The 17,205-nt window shown below is 37.3% G+C and overlaps 1 protein-coding gene across 13 annotated transcripts in view; it reads right to left on the reverse strand.

Moving 5' to 3' along the window:
* NCOA6 (nuclear receptor coactivator 6) overlaps positions 1–17,205 on the reverse strand; it is a 95,094-nt gene that overhangs the window by 48,506 nt on the left and 29,383 nt on the right. For all 13 annotated transcript variants that reach the window (XR_010319257.1, XR_010319256.1, XR_010319251.1 and 10 more), the window contains exons 2-4: positions 8,558–8,664; positions 6,553–6,835; positions 3,902–4,057 (exon numbers count right to left, since the gene is read on the reverse strand). Coding sequence is in view for 3 of the 13 variants with exons in the window: in XM_064276004.1 (XP_064132074.1) it covers positions 3,902–4,057; positions 6,553–6,787 (391 nt within the window). In the remaining 10 variants the exon portion in view is untranslated. The remainder of the gene's footprint in view (positions 1–3,901; positions 4,058–6,552; positions 6,836–8,557; positions 8,665–17,205) is intronic.

Consider the following 17,205-nt stretch of genomic DNA (forward strand, 5'->3'; position numbering starts at 1 on the left):
AACCACCAACCATTTGGTTAACAGCCTAGTGCTAGCCAAGGTTAGGTCATCCTTTACCAAAACATCTTATTTTCTTCACAGCACATGCTACTTTATAATTACTTATTCCTTCACTTGTTTTCTTGTCTGCCTCCCTATTACTACACTAGGATAACCGTAAGTCTGACCAGTTTACATCTGTTGTCCCAGCATAATTACTAACAGCACCCCCTTTCACCATCAGAAGTATTCTAATTTAGATGATCGATTACACAGCCTCCCTAACCATATCCTTTATACAAAAAACAGTGCCTGGTACAAGGTAGGTGCTCATTAGGTATTTACTGAATATATGATGAACAGTCATCATAACCTTACAAAGAATCACAGGCATTTTTCTATGTATGTTCTTGAAAAATCTCACATTCCATAAAATCTCACACTGAAAATAATAGGTTTTATGGGAAAAACAAGATTGGGGAAGACTCAAAGCCTATGCTACTTTGTCACCAGAGCACTAATAAAAACAAAAATATTGGTGGAGGCAACATATCCAGATACGAGAGAGTGGAAATCCTTTAGCCAGGTATTGAGACAATGCAGAGGCAGTGGTGTGTAGAGCAGCGGGGCTCCCATTAAGGTAGGGACAGGAGGATATGAAATTTGTCCTACGTTGAGAGCCCGGCAAAGCTGGGGGTGTACTTTTAAGGAAGGCACCTGAGTGCAAACTTTGTTAAGTTTATTAAAATAGAGCTGAAAATACTCCTACCTATGCAGCAGCTGAGCTAAAGGCTTTTTTTCCTTATCAATAATTAGAATTCTATTCCTACTATTCCAGCTCCCCCTGCCTAGGAAAATACCACATATGAATAAACATAGTTTCCACATTAAACTTATCATTCCCCTATTTACTAAATGCATATAAGCTAATTTGTATCGAAGAAACACACGCTGTGGAGAACAATGTACTGGCTGTATTATATTGGCTCCCAAACTTACAAACTATGGCCCATGGGCCAAATCCAGCCCATTGCCTATTTATTTAAATAAAGGTTTATTGGAACACAGGCACATTCATTCATTTACGTATGGTCTGTGGCTGCTTTTGCAAAACTACAATGGTAGAGTTTAGTAGTTGTGCTACAGACCACAGGGTTCACAAAGCCAAAAACATTTACTATATGGCTTTTTGCAGGCCCCTGATTCAGATCACCATGAATTTACACAGGGGTCACAAAATATCCTCAAAAAAGATGCATTCTCCAACTCCTTGGTCAAAGTTCAACGGAGAATAATCTGTTCGAGAACAACCTGCCTCCCAGGCCCTTTAACAGATATCATAACAGTGGCCACACCTCCTCTTACAACTTACAAATGCACTAGCCATCACCAGTTTCATGAAAGCAACAGCTGCTGCCACCATTTTCACTCCTGTCTGAACTCCCAGGGAGTGTGATAAGAGAGAAAGGGAGATACCTGGGATGCATGTGCATATATGTCCTAAAAGTTAAAGAACATTTTCTGCATTGGGATAATCACTATGCACGTTTCATAATTTCTTAAAATGTTATTTATTTTGCTTCCTTCCTGGTACTTACGTTTTAATTTATGGCTATAATAATAAAGGGGAGTCAGCATTTTACCCTTTAAGAACTTGCAGGAAGTAAGCTTGATTAAGAGAAGAAATTAGTGTTTTCTTCCTCTAATAGAAAACGATACCAATTAAGGTCTCACAGTCTTCTAATTTAGATAAATAAGTAACAGCTAAATAAGAAATAGGTAAATAGGAAACTGCTTACGTGTTCCATAAAGTAGGAACAGCCTATATGCTGTTACTTATCCAATAGTTTCCAGCTTCCACTCTTCCCAGTAGTTCACCCTTGATCGCTGTAAATTCATTTTACTTTTCTGGATCAACCTTTTAGATAATCCAACATTTTTCATAATAAACTAGTTAGTTAAGCCACTATTCCTTCCTTTGTGAAATAATCACACTTACCCCATTTCTCAATCTACACATAATTCTCTGTAAATAATTTTTGTTTGCTGGTATCGCCCCTTTTGGGGCACAGCAACCTACAATCTTAGACTGCACAAAATCAGTCTCATTCCTATATGCAAAATTGTACCACCGCTGCAGTTCTGTGGAGCATTTAGGCTCTAGGTAAGCACAGGGTCAGGAGGACTTGGGGCACCAGTGGAAAGGAAGGCTGGAATCACTGGTCGCCACCTTTTTTGCCTCAATACAGGAAGGGATGTGAGGGTTCCAATTCTATCTTTGGGCACCCAAAGATTGAACCCCTTTTGTCCTCCCCCACATTCACAGTTAAATCTCTCACAGGTCTGTCCCTCTCAGCTCTTCTGAATTCATAAAGACAAGGACCATATTTTATGTAATCTTTGCTTTCTGAGTGCTGGAGCAGAGTGGTGCCATTGTATGTGTGCTTACCTTCCTGTCATTCAAAAGATGTTTACTAAGACCTAACATGCACCGGGCGAGCCAAGGAAACAACAGTGAGCACAACCGGACATGGTCCCTGCCCTACTGGAGTTTACAGTCTAATGGAAAATAAAACAATAATCAAATAATTGCTCTAATGAAAGTGTGAGATAATCTGAGGGAAATAAACTGACTTTTGTGAGAGCACATAACAAAGAACTCTGACTTAATTTGGGGGTTCAGAAAATGCATCTTCAAGAAGATCTGAGCTGATACTGAAGGCTGAGTAGAGCTTAACTAGGAAAAAGGGTAATAGTAAGGGACAGCATTCCATTTAGAGAAGAGATCAGTGCAAGGGACCCATGGTAGGAGGAAGAACTGCATGTTTAAGGAATCAAAAGAAAGCTAGAGAGGCTAGAACACAGAGAGCAAGGGAGTAGAGATGTACAGGATAAGGCTGGGTAAAGAACGTGGAGGTCAGATCATGCAAGGCCTAAAGGCATTTTAAGAAGTTTGGTCTTTAGTCTATGAATAATGGCAAGCCATGGCAGGGTTTTAAAGTGAATGTGCATATGCATGTGTGTGTTGAGCATATTTTCATTTTGAAAAGACCATTCTGGCTAAAATATTTTAAAAATAAATACTGTCACATAAGGTCTGCTCAGGGCCTCCTAATCTCTGTTAGATGAATAAAGAAAAAGAAAAATACTAAGGCTTAGTTGGTGGAAGGAAAGGACTGTTGGTGGCACAGGGGTTAAGTGCTCGGCTGCTAAATGAAAACTCGGTGGTTCAAACCCACCAGCCTCTCCAGGAGAAAGATGTGGCAGTCTGCTTCCACAAAAATTAAAGATAACAAACCAAACCCATTGCTGTTGACTCTGACTCATAGCAACCCTATAGGACAGAGCGGAGCTACCCCATAGGGATTCCAAAGCTGTAATCTTTGCAGAAGTAGACTGCCACATCTTTCTCCAGCAGAGCACCTGGTGGGTTCGAACCACTGACTTTTAGGCTAGCAGCCAAGCGCTTAACCACTGCATCACCAGGGGCCCTTTCTGTAAAGATCACAGGCTTCAAAACCCTATGGGGACAATTCTATTCTGTCCTATAGGGTCGTTATGAGTCAGAATTGGCTTAATAGCAATGGGGTTTGAGTTTTGGTTTGGTGGAAGGAAGTGATAGTCTTTAAAAGGCAAATCAGTTTCTGGTCAGGGTGCCAGTAAAACCAAAGTTTGAGAGGCTGACGGTCAAAATCAGCCAAAAAAGGAATAGTGCTGACGCTATGGATGCTTAAGAGTATCAGGACCAGCAACAGCTCAATCTCTCTTTATCCTGAGGTGCTATAATGTGAAGCCAGGTTACATCAGTCACCTGGCATTCTGGAACGTAAGAACAGAGGAACAGACAAAGTAGCCTACAAAATCTTGCTATGTTCTACTGTTATGATTTTAGTCCAAATGAGCACATAGCAAGATAACAGACCTTCAATCTGAACGGAGAGAATCCCCAGATCCCGAAGCTGCTGGTTGTTGCTCTGAGCCAGGATCCTTAGCCGCTCTGCTGCTTCCCGGGGGATGTTAAATGTCACACGCACACTGTTCCAGGGCTCCACCTTCTGCACCTTTAGCTTGCTGGATTCTTGATTGTGAAAGAAAGAGAATAATATCCGTAATCTTTTAGTCACCACAAGATATGGCACAAAAACAAAACAAAAAGTAAAAGAATAAGAAGGAGTACCAGCTTGCATTAGTTGCAAGAGCTTGGGTTTTGGCATTAGACAGACTTTAAATCTAATCCTAGCTTTACCACTTAGCACCTGGGTGACCATAAACAAATTATATAGCCTTTTTTACTGAAACTTACCTTTCTCTTCTTTAAAACTATGGCAAAACTACTTCATGAGATCGTGAGTACTAAATGAGATAATACACGGAAAAAACCTAGCACACTGTATGACACATAGTAGGCACTGAATAAATGGAAAGCATTAAGATGGAATAAGGAATATAAGAGAGAAGAAGAGAGAGGTAAGTTTAAATTAATAATGTTTACTTCTGGGTTCAGTTCAATGCATGTGAACTGAGAAGCTGAGGACATAAAAGTCTCAAATGTCAAGTGAAGCCCTATAAAAACACTGGATACAGAATATTAGGGGATCTTCAGCTTAATCCACTAAACTCAGGTTTCAAACGAGTTCGTTCTGGTTGGAACCACTGATGCGAATTTGCATTTCTACAAATTCCCAGGCAATGCTATGCTGCTAGTTAGGTATCAATTCTGAGGACCACTGGTAAAGCAGTGGTTCCAAAATTTATTATACATAAGCAGTACCTAGGGATCTTGTTAAAATGTTGATCCTAATTCACTGTATTGGGGGTGGCAATGGACATTCTCAGTAGGGGTCTGAAGTCCTGCACTGAACTCAAAGAAAAGAGCACTGAAAACAAAGTTTTATTTATCAAGTGTGAAGCAATTTTACCTCTTCAAATTAAATATCTGAAATATGAAAAAACTCAAATATTTAAATATTCACTGGGTATCTCTTTGAAAGATACTCATAAAGTCACAGAGCAAACAATTCTTCCAATGTCCTATAAATGATTCAATTAAGGAGCAGACTTAAGTCTATGTCTGATTTTTAAAAAAATTTTTCTCCTATGTTAAACAAGCTTAGAATTTCCACTGAAGCTACATCAAACAGATGGAAAAAAAATAACAGAAATTGGACAAATAAACTTTAGCCAGGATGTGAAAACATACATTTCAGCAAGTTTGAAAAGTTAACGGAAATGTCAGGACACATTTTTAAAAGAAAATACAAAAAGTAACTAATTGAGCAGGTAATGTTGTTTGTAATTACATTTAACAGGTTGGAAAGTAAATCCCAGGCCCAGTTACCTGATTTAAAAAAAAAGTTATTCAATAACTTGCCTTCAAATCCCAAAGAAAAAACCTTCCAAACCTGAAAAAGCTAATGAGCACTTGATCAAATTAGGATTTGTGATAAAAGGATGAAATCTGGGCTTTGTACTGTGTCTGTAGGGATTAGATAATGATGCTAACTAGAATACAGGAGGACATCTAAACCAAGGGTCAAACACAAATGCCCCCAAAGCCAGACAGGTAATCTAAATGTGTGAAGAGGCCAGATGGGAACTGTGGTGAACTGAGGGCCAGCCCTCACTAGCAGCTGCTATGCTCATTGCCATTGGGGATGTTAAATTATCAGACATTCCCATTTTTAGAGAGAAATCCAAAATCTAGCCTTTTGTGTAAAACATGCCAATTATTAAAACATTGGCAACTAATGAATTAAAAAAAACCCCCAAAAACCCAAACACTATAAAATGGGCCAAGTACCGCATGGCTGCAGGTATTACTGCTGTCAGTGACCTCTGATCTAAAATTTAAGAGAACAATTTCAAGTCCATTGTAAGTAGAGTCACAGAATAATAGATTTTTCTAAGCTTTAAGGAATTGTAAAGATCCAGTCCAACCCCTTCATTTTACAGGTAAGGAAATTGAATACCAGGTTAAAAATAATACTGTAAACTAATTTGGATCTTGAGAATTACTCTTATCTTCTAGTGCAGATTATTTAATGATTTCTGTGTGAAGCAATACTTTGCTATATTCAGCTCCTCCACATACTTAAAGGAAATACAACAGCATTGCTATAGTAATAATTAAAAAATCCTGTAATTCAAACTTCACACGTAAAATCAGCCTTTCATCCCAGTTCAGTAGTCTGACTGTACAGTAAGTTCCCAGGTTACAAACCTCCAACTTACGGACAACTCATACTTGCCCTTTAATGTTATATAAATTTGCCCCCACTTTGAAACGACTCAACCAACCCCTACTCACAACAAATTCATCACAATCACCTTCACTTGTTGCAGGTGCAGCTTTTAAATCACTGAAAAGGCTTTGAGCCTTATCTCGCACTGAACTAAGGCTAAACAAGAACCACATGCACCTGTTTGGGCTTACCTAAAATCTGACTTAAAGACACACTTAGGAACAGATCTCGTCCGTACCCCAGGGACTGCCTGTATAAAACACAAGATAACCGCGAAGACAAACACTTCAAAAAAGAGTAACAATAAGGAAAAAATAATTATGGTAATTACCCATGTGTAACAAATTGGGCACATTCTCCAATATTGTGTCCAATTTCCATTTGAAGTCTTTATCATCTATATTTCCTTTGAAGGCCACGAAGATAGTGGACTCTTCCAAAATGCTATCACTTTTTGTATCATCATCTTCTAGACCAGAGTCAAAATCCATCTCTGAGTCCTCCACTGCTGATGAGCACAAGGAAGCGTAGATGTGTTCTAAGTTTGGAAGGTCATCCAAAACCATGGTGGGTATTATTCCAGAAGCATAATGCCAAGCGGGCAACGAGAAAGCCTTTGAAAAGGAGAGGAAATGCAAAAAGAGCATTACCACCCACAATTACACATACAGCAAAGTACAATCCACAGCTCGGTGGAAACTGTCATTTATTTGTCAAGTAATAAGGAAGTACTATAAAAATTAAGATATTAGAGAGAGGAAAAACTGTTTTAATTAAGATATTCTGTAACAATTAGTTCTTAAAGATACTGGAAACAAAAACACAACAGCCTTAAATAAAGTTCATTATATTATGTTACATGCTACCTTTTTGTAAACCTACAGTATCAGGAGGGATAGTAAGGGATCATGAGAAAAGAACAAGTACTTTTAAAATTTTATTTTATTTTTTTATTGTGATAAAATATATACAACATAAAATTTACCATTTTAATTATTTAAAAGTTCTGTAGCATTACTTATATTCACAATGTCGTTCAACAATCACCACTATTGTTTTCCAAACCTTTTTCATCACCACAAACACAAACTCTGTACCCTTTAAAGCATTAACTCCCCATTCTCCCTCCCCCTAGCCCTTAGAAACCACTAATCTACTTTCTGTCTCTATGCATTTGCCTATTCTAGATATTTCCATAAGTGTGGGGATTATACAAAATTTGTCCTTTTGTGTCTGGCTCCTTTCACTTTGCATAATGTTTTCAAGGTTCATCCAAGTTGTAGCACGTTTTAGAATTTAATTCCTTTTAATGGTTATACAACATTCCATTGTATACCACAGTTCCTCCGTGCACTGGTCATCCTGGCAGAAGTGAGTGGTTTCTATCCCTGGACTGAAGCTCTTAAATCTCAAAATTAAAAAATAAATTTTTTTCTAAATATGAAAACTACTTTCAATAACTTACAAATGTCAGTGTCTTAAAGGAAAGCAGCAATAAATGCTTAAATTCTGTTTAATGTAGACAAGTGAGTGTTTACTAGGTAAGTCACTTCAGTAAACTGAGATAAAAATCTAAGAATATTAGGGGACCAGGCACAAATCTTATCCTGATGCTCCAAGCCTGTCACAATAGTATTAAAAACAGAAACAAACAAAAAAAACCCAGCTGCCATGAGTCGGTTTCAACTCATGGTGACCAAATTCTCAAATTAAAAAAAGGGGGGAGGAGCGAGAACTATGCAGTAAGTGCTCTGATACTGACATTTTCTCACGTGGGCTCATGAGGCATTTCTGAAGAGCTCCCTGCATCAGCTTAGACCACTGTGACAGAGACCCCAGGTGTGGACTGCCAGGATCTGTTAACAGAGCACCACACAGAGGCTATGTGGAAGGGAAATTCAGATTTCAGGGTAAAAACCATGAATTTCTGCTGGGCTTTGGCTAATCCCAAATCCAAACACAGCATCAAATTTTAAGTTGTGTTGAGGTTGCAACTTTCAACATATATTTATTTGAATTTTTGATCAATTAAAGGTATTTACTTGAAGTGCAATCTCCTATTATAATTTTAATCAACAAATTCTAATAATACCGTTTGCTGGTCTTTCACTGTTACACACAGTAAAACCTGAGATCAACCTTTATAAAAAAAAGGTAAAAACTACATAAAGAAGTTTGTAGTAGAAGCCCCATTTAAAAACAGAAGAGTGGCATTTGTATTTTATCTAGTTTCTAAGAATAAATGCATTCTAGACAGCATCTCCAGAAAGAAAGACAATACTAGAAAAACCATTAAGTTGGGCTTTACCTACTCTCTCACACTGGGTTTCACTCACCAAAAAGTCTTTCTTAAATTTTTATCATTTATCTAGGTCATCTTCTAAGTCCAAATAAGCAGGCATTTTTAGGGCCTATATTTCAGGGTAGCAGCCAAATCAAAACTCTAAAAAGAGAAAAAACAGAGGAAAAATAAAGTCACAGTATTATATAGCTATTACAGAGGTGACCTACCTTTGCAATGGAAGCCAATGCAAACATTACAAGTTATCGATTCAACTTAAACATCTTTACCTAGTTATCGTAGAGTTAATCCCAACTGATGGCAACCCCATTTCTCTCAGAGTAGAGCTGTGCTCCATAGGGTTTTCTATGGTTGATTTTTTTTTTTTGGAAGTAGATTGCCAGGCCTTTCTTCCAAGGCACATCTGGGTCGATGCGAACCTCCAATCTCACCACCCCGGGACCCCCCAAGCATCTTTAGATGTTAGAAACAGGATTACTATTAAGTCTACAAAGAGTAACTTTTCCTAAGATCTTATACCACTCATCCGCAAGCATTAAAAAGAGTGTGGAACCAAACCTCAGTGAATGACTCCAGCTTCACTTAAGAATCATGAAAATGGGAGCCCGAGCCTTAGAGACCTCCCTTTACCTTCATTTCTAAATCTGTCAAATTACAATGAATTAATATCATGTCACCACGTTGAGAGCCAAAAACACACATAAGTTTAAGACCCACTTCTCTAACAGAATTTCAAAATTAGTTTTTAAACTTTCTGAAGTATAGACTTAAGTTTTTCCAACTGTATCTATAATATCTATATATTATATTTTTCCATGACATTTTCAGTTTAAGTTTTAAAGTATTCTTTATTGTAAACATAGAATTTATCCACGGAAAGTGCATACTTTTGGCATGCGTTCAGAAAAAGTCGCCCTGAGACACTGTTTAAACCTAGAACCAAGCCTTTCCCCTGAGATCACCTTTTATGTAACAGCAGGGTGGCACTGAAAATTAAGGCTATTACCTATAAGATCAGTGCTCAATTTTAAATCATCGTTATGAGACCCAAAGGTGAACAATTACCCAAAGGCAAAGATGAGGAGATAAGGGAGTAGGGAAACTAGAGTACTAGAAATGAAACAAGTAGAACACAAAGAGAATGTTGACACAGTGTGATAAATGTAACGAATGTCACTGAAGAATTTATGTGGAAATTGTCAAATGGGAACCTAACATGCCGGGTAAACTTTCACCAAAAACTCAATGAAATATTATTTTTAAAAAACCATATATTAGGCCACAAAGAAAATTTCAATAAATCCAAAAAGCAGAAAAAGGGCAGTCAACATACTCTGATGACAATGTACTAAAATTACAAATTTAAAATAAAATCAAGAAACAAAGACCTTTCTACCTTAAAACAACAACAAACCCTTGAACTTTTGGGTTAAAAAAATACACGTCAAAACTTCAAAATTTCTAGAAAACAATAATAAGAAAAGTTCTACACATGAGAATACAACTAAACCAGCAAAGCAGACAATTCACAGCCATAAATACGCACGTTAGGAAAAAAAAAATGAGTTAAAGAACTCAAAAAGTTAAGGGGGGAAAAAAAACAATAAAGTGAACTGAAAGAAAGCAAAATGAAAGAATTAACACAAATAAAAGCAGGAAAAAAAAACCACAATAGAATAAATAAACCCAAAAGTTGATACATTGGGGAAATCAATAATACAGTTAAACCACTGAAAAAAAAAACCATTGCTGTGAAATCTATTCTGACTCAACGCGAATCCACGTGTCAGAGTAGAACATCCTCTACATGGTTTTCAATGGATGATTTTTCAGAAGTAAACCACCAGGCCTTTACTTCTGGGTGGACTTGAATCTCCAAACTTTCAAGCTTAAACTGTACCACCCAGGAACTCCTGTTAAACCACTTTTGTCGTTATTAGGTGCCATCGAGTCAGTTCCTACTCATTAGTGACCCTACGTGAAACAGAATGAAATACTGCCCAACCCTGCACCACCCTCAGAGTCGTTACTGTGTTTGAGCTCACTGTTGGAGCCACTATATCAATTCACCTCCTTGAGGGTCTTCCTCTTTTTCCACTGACCCTCTACTTAACCAAGCATGATATCCTATTCCAGGGACTGGTCGCTCCTGATAACATGTCCAAAGTAAGTGAGATGAAGTATCTCCATACTCGCTTCTAACGAGCATTCTGGCTGTACTTCTAAGAGATTTGTTCATTCTTCTGGCAGTCTACGGTATATCCAATATTCTTCGCCAACACCGTAATTCAAAGGCATCAATTCTTGTTCAGTCTTCTTTGCTCACTGTTTAGCTTTTGTGTCCATGTGAGGCAACTGAAAATACCGTGGCTTGGGTCAAGTTTACCTTAGTTCTTAAGGGTTAAAACAACTAGTTAATCTAATTAAGTAAAAAAGGGAGAAATTCCACATACATAAAATAAAAAGACATGAAGGAAATTAAAAAGATCACAAGAAACTATTCAGCTCAAGTCTATGTAAATACGCTCATGCACCCAAAAGCACCAAGCACAGATTTAAAATGAAATACTACTAACCTTTTAAAGAGCCGATAAGTCTAATGTCCTTGAAACTGTTCTGGAGCATACAAAAAGAAAGAAAACTTCCTAATTCTTTCTATGAAGCTAGTAAAACATGAATACCAAAAGCTGACACAAAGTGCAGGCAGAAAGTTATCTGCGAATCTCTCTTAAATTGATCAATCTCTCTTACATTGATGTGATTTTAAGTCAAATTTTAAAAAGAATCCAACAGTATATTAAGAAAATAATAATGCAGCATGCCCAAGTAGAGTTAGTCCTAGGAATGCAAGAGGTTCAGTATTCAGGACATAAGGGAAAAAGTCATATGATCATCTCCACAGATATTAAAAAGTCCTTTGATAAAATTCAACAACTCTTCTTGATTACAACAACAAAATCTCAGGTAAATGGGAATATACGAACTCCTCCTTAACATGACAAAGTATGTCTTCTCAGATCAAAAGTCAGCAGCTTGCTTAATGGGAAAATCAGGAACAAGATAAATATATCACACTGTATTAGAGGTATAGTCAGAGAAATTAAACGAGAAATAAAGGTATAAAAATAGGAAAGAAAGGTGTATACCTATCACCACATGTAGATGATATAACTGTATTCTTGAAAATCTTAGAAAATGAATCAGGAAACAACAGAAATTTTTTAAAAATTCAGCAAAGTAACGTGGTACAAAATTAATATATAGAAAATAATAGTTTTCATTACATATGCAATCAATCACCAGTAGGTGGAAAAAGATCTCATTATAATAGCAACACGAAAGATAAAATAATTAGGAATGAACTCAAAAGAATTGTAAATCTACAAGAAAATTAAAAAATACTAATGAAGAGCACAAATGCAAAAAAGACCTGAACAAAAGGAATAACATACCAAATTCTTGGATAAAAAGACTCATGAGTTGTCGATCTCTCTAATTCACAATTTAACAATTTCAATAAAAATACCAACTTCTTTTTTTAAATAGACAAGCTGGATCTAAACCTTATACAGAAAAATAAGTAATGATAGTCAGGAAAATTGTAAAAAATAAGAGCAATGAACTAGCAATGCACAAACACCAGAAGAGAAACTAGATAACTGGGAGCTCCTAAAAATCGAACACTTACGCTTGTCCAAAAACTTCACCAAAAGAGGAAAAAGATTACCTACGGACTGGGAAAAAGTTTTTAGTTATGACATTTCTGATCAGTGTCTGATCTCTAAAATCTATATGATACTGCATAAACTCAACAACAAAAAGACAAATAACCCAATTAAAAAATGGGCAAAGGATATGAACAGGCACTTCACTAAAGATGACATTGGGGTTGCTAACAGATACATGAGGAAATGCCCACAATCATTAGCCTTTAGAGAAATGCCAATCAAAACTACAATGAGATTCCATCTCATGCCAACAAGGCTGGCATTAATCCAAAAAACACAATAAGTCTTGGGGAGGCTGTGGAGAGACTGGAACACTTATACACTGTTGGTGGGAATGTAAAATGGCATAACCACTTTGGAAATCGATTTGGCGCTTCCTTAAAAAGCTAGAAATAGAACTACTATACGATCCAGCAATTCCACTCCCTGGAATATACCCTACAGAAATAAGGGCCTTTACGTGAACAGGTATATGCACACCCATGTTCACTGCAGCACTGTTTATGATAGCAAAAAGATGGAAGCAACCAAGGTGCCCATCAGTGGGTGAATGGATAAATTATGGTATATTCACACAATGGAATACTACGCATCGATAAAGAACAATGATGAATCTGTGAAACATTTCATAACATGGAGGAATCTGGAAGGCATTACACTAAGTGAAATTAGTCAGTTGCAAAAGGACAAATATTGTATGAGACCACTATTGTAAGAAATCGAGAAATAGTTTGAACAGAGAGAAAATATTCTTTGATGGTTACGAGAGTGGTGAGGAAGGGAGGGCGGGAGAGGGGTATTCATTAATTAGATAGTAGACAAGAACTATTTTAGGTGAAGGGAAAGACAACACACGATACAGAAGAGGTCAGCACAACTGGACTAAACCAAAAGCAAAGAAGTTTCCTGAATAAATTGAACGCTTCCAAGTCCAGCGCAGCAGGGGCGGGGGTTTGGCGACCATGGTTTCACAGGACATCTAGGTCAACTGGCATAATAAAATCTATTAAGGAAACATTCTGCATCCCACTTTGGAGAGCAGCATCTGGGGTCTTAATGCTACCGAGCAGCCATCTAAGAGGCATCAATCGGTCTCAACCCACTTGGAGCAAAGGAGAAAGAAGAACATCAAAGACGCAAGGTAATTATGAGCCCAAGAGACAGAAAGGGCCACACAACCCAGAGACTACATCAGCCGGAGACCAGAAAACTAGATGGTGTCGGCTACAACAGATGACTGCCCTGACAGGGAACACAACTGAGAACCCCTGAGGAAGCAGGAGAGCAGCAGGATGTAGACATCAAATTCTCGTAAAAAGACCAGACTTAACGGTCTGACTGAGACCAGAAGAACCCCAGAGGTCATGGTCCCTAGACCTTCTGTTAGCCCAAGACATGAACCATTCCCAAAGCCAACTCTTCAGACAGGGATTGGACTGGACTATATGAGAGAAAATGATACTGGTCAGGAGTGAGCTTCTTGGATCAAGTAGACACATGAGACTATGTGGGCAGCTCCTGTCTGGAGGGGAGATGAGAGAGGGACAGAAGCTGGCTGAATGGACACGAAAATAGAGGGTGGAGAGAAGGAGCGTGCTGTCTCATTATGGGGAGAGCAACTAGGAGTACATAGCAATGTGTATATAAATTTTTGTATAAGAGGCTGACTTGATTGGTAAACTTCCACTTAAAGCACAATAAAAAATTTAAAAAAAGAGCAATGAAAGGGAAAATATTAAAACATAGTATAAAGCCTAAATAATTAAAACTGTGTAGTAACAGCACATGAATATATGGACGACCAAAGGAAAAGACTAGAAATTCCACAAATTGACCAAAATGCATATGGAATTTTAACACATAAAAGTAGAGAAAAAAATAGTGTTGGGACAACTAGGTAGTCACCTGGGGAGGGTGGGGGGGGGGCTGGATCTATAATATTAAACATCAAGGTAACTCCAAATATTTTCTAACCTCAGAAGGAAAAGGTTTTTCTAACTTTGACTCAAAATCTAAAGCCATAAAGAAAAGACCTACAGATTCAACTACATAAAAATCAAAGACAAGGCAAAATACACCACAAGCAAAGTTTAAGAAAAAAAAAAAAAAAAGGCAAAGTAAGAAAAAATATTTGCAATCAAATTACTGATAAACAGCAAATGTCTCTATAAATATATTAAAGGAAATAAATATGTAAGTATATTGTTGTTGTTGGGTGCCACTGAGTCGGTTCTGAGTCATAGTGACCCTATGTATATATAACAAAAAAGACAATTTGGACAAATTGGACAAAAATGCACACAGGATACACAGAAAAGGAAATACAATGACCCTTAAACATATGAAAAGATGTTCAACTCTACTCATAAGAAGGAAAAAACAGAACACAATTTTCACTTATGAGATTGGCAAAAATCCAAAAATTTGATAACGCACTATTTCAGCATCGGTGTGGGAAAACAAACATTCTCATTCATTGCTGGTGCTAGTACAAACTGATACGCCACCAATAATTAGGTAGTATCTACAAAAATTACAACTGCACATATCATTAACCTAGCAATTCCACTTCTAGATAGTTACAAGATGGCACACGTACAGGATTACTGACTACAGCGCTATTTGTAACAGCAAAAGAAATTACCCAGATGTCCATCAATAAAGACTGATTAAATACATTATAGTACATCCTGAAATGAAATGCAGTTATAAAAAAAGAATGAGGATGCTCTCTGTGTACTGATATGAAAAGACCTCCAAGATACTTTTTTGAGAAGAAAGAAAACAAGGTATGTAACATTGAGTACAGTAAGTTTTTTGTGGAAGATGGAAAGGAAACATTTTTATATGTGCTGGTATTTGCATAAAGTACTTTAGGAGGAAATACAGAAAACTAATAGAAATGGTTATCTTCAAGGTGAATTAAAAAAGTCGTGGTATACCAGAAGACAAGGAAACAGACTAATGAACAAGAGGTCACAAGGGCACAAGAGCCAGTTCTAAGGAGACAATTTGAGTATCAGAAAGAATAATGAATAAAACTGATTATAATATCATGAATGAATAAGGCTCCATGATTCGTAGTAATTACTCAAAAAGAGAGAGTGAAAAAAACCCTATCATATGAAACCACCGGAGGTTACTACTACACCGTCTCCTTACTCTGAAAATTGATAACTAAAGAGAAGAATTAAGCAATTTATCTTTTTAGAAGGGTTTACCCTTAGTAGAGAGGGAAAGCTCACCTTTTAGAATAATGCTGGTTGATAAATATAGAAGAAAAGATAGATTTTTTCTAAAGTCACCATTGTGTAACCACCAATGAAATAAATGATTCGGGCAATGGTGATCGAAGGATGTAAAATTCACCGGGTGAAAATTGTTGGAGAACAAAAGATTCCCACAGTGCTAAAGAATCATTTCACAGATTACTTCCTAACTGCAAAGAGAAAAACAAGTACCTTTACAATGGAGAGATCTGACAGTTACCAGGTTAACCTAGTGATCGAACTCAGCAACAGTTAGTATGAGACTCTTCATTTATACCTCCTTTTTTTTTAATGTGATGTAACCTGAAGTACAAAGCATCACCTATGATAGATTGTTGCCAAAAATTTCTCATCTGGGTCTAAGTAAGTCTTTAAACTTAATTTCTACTTTACAGGAAATTCAGTGGCTAAAGCAACAAAAAAAATTACATAGAAAAATAATGTGACAGAGCTAGGCTGTTGGACTCCTACAACAAAACCGGTCTGATCTCTTTAAAAAGCTAGAATCTTGGGGAAGGAAGGGGGGATACAGCTCTAGATTAAAAGAAACTGAAGAGACATAAGAACCAAATGCAATGCATGAACCTTACTTAGGCCCTGTTCGAAGAAAACAGCCATTAAATAATGTTTTAGACAGTTGGGAAAAACTGAACATGAACTGAGTATTAGAGGTTATTAGGGAATTGTTTTTATTTTCTTGGGCACAGTAATGTTATTTGCGATCATGTAGACAATGTCCCTGTTCTCAGGAGATGCATGCTGAAGCAGTTAGGGATAAAGCATCAGAATGTCTGCAATTTACTTTAAAAATGATTCAGCAAATACAGTAGATAAAGAGATAATGCAAATGTTAATAACTGTTTAAACTAGATAGGTGTTCACTGTATTATTTTTCAACTTTTTGGTATTTTTGAAACTTTTCCTACTAAAAATTGGGAGAAAAAGTGGTTACCTTTCAGAGACTATGAATGAGAGTTAAGGGGGGATCAAGACTTCACTGTATATGTTTTTTATATTTTGATTTTTGAACCATGTAGATGTATTATCTATTAAAAACAAAAGCTAGGTATCTACCACCCTCTAGACCCTTAGCAATTATAATATTTCTACTCTTACCCTACCTCATATATGTAACAACAAAAATATCCTCTGCTTTCCACTGCCTTATTTTGGGGGGCTCCCCTAACTACATGTACCTTGTGAGTCACTTAACAGTAAGATCAGAACCTCACCAACATCATTACCAGGTGCTGAGCTACTGCCACCACCTCCTATTCAATATTCCCTTAGGCCAGTCTCCCACACTTGTCCCCTCCCTCCACCCCTTCCATGTCAGGCGTGCACAACAGTTGGCTCTTATCAGGGTCTCAGCCTCTGACATGCACCTATTCTTCAGGCACACGCAGTCGACCAGCTACCTCTCGCCCTCCCCTACTGGTTCACAAATTTGAAGTTTTAGGGCTGAAACAGAATTTACAGAATAATTAGTCCAACTCCCCCAATTTTTCACAGACAGGGAAAAGTAAAACCTAGACACTGGTTTCAAGACTTGGCCGAAGTTACAGACTAGTATTACAGCAAGATCAAGACTAGATCCTGGTCTTCCATCCCCAAATTCAGTGCTTCTTCTACCATATACCAAATTCTCCTCACCAGGGTAACTCTACCTCACTCACACACAGTGC

The sequence above is a fragment of the Loxodonta africana genome, chromosome 24, assembly GCF_030014295.1.
Source record: "Loxodonta africana isolate mLoxAfr1 chromosome 24, mLoxAfr1.hap2, whole genome shotgun sequence".
Taxonomy (NCBI): domain Eukaryota; kingdom Metazoa; phylum Chordata; class Mammalia; order Proboscidea; family Elephantidae; genus Loxodonta; species Loxodonta africana.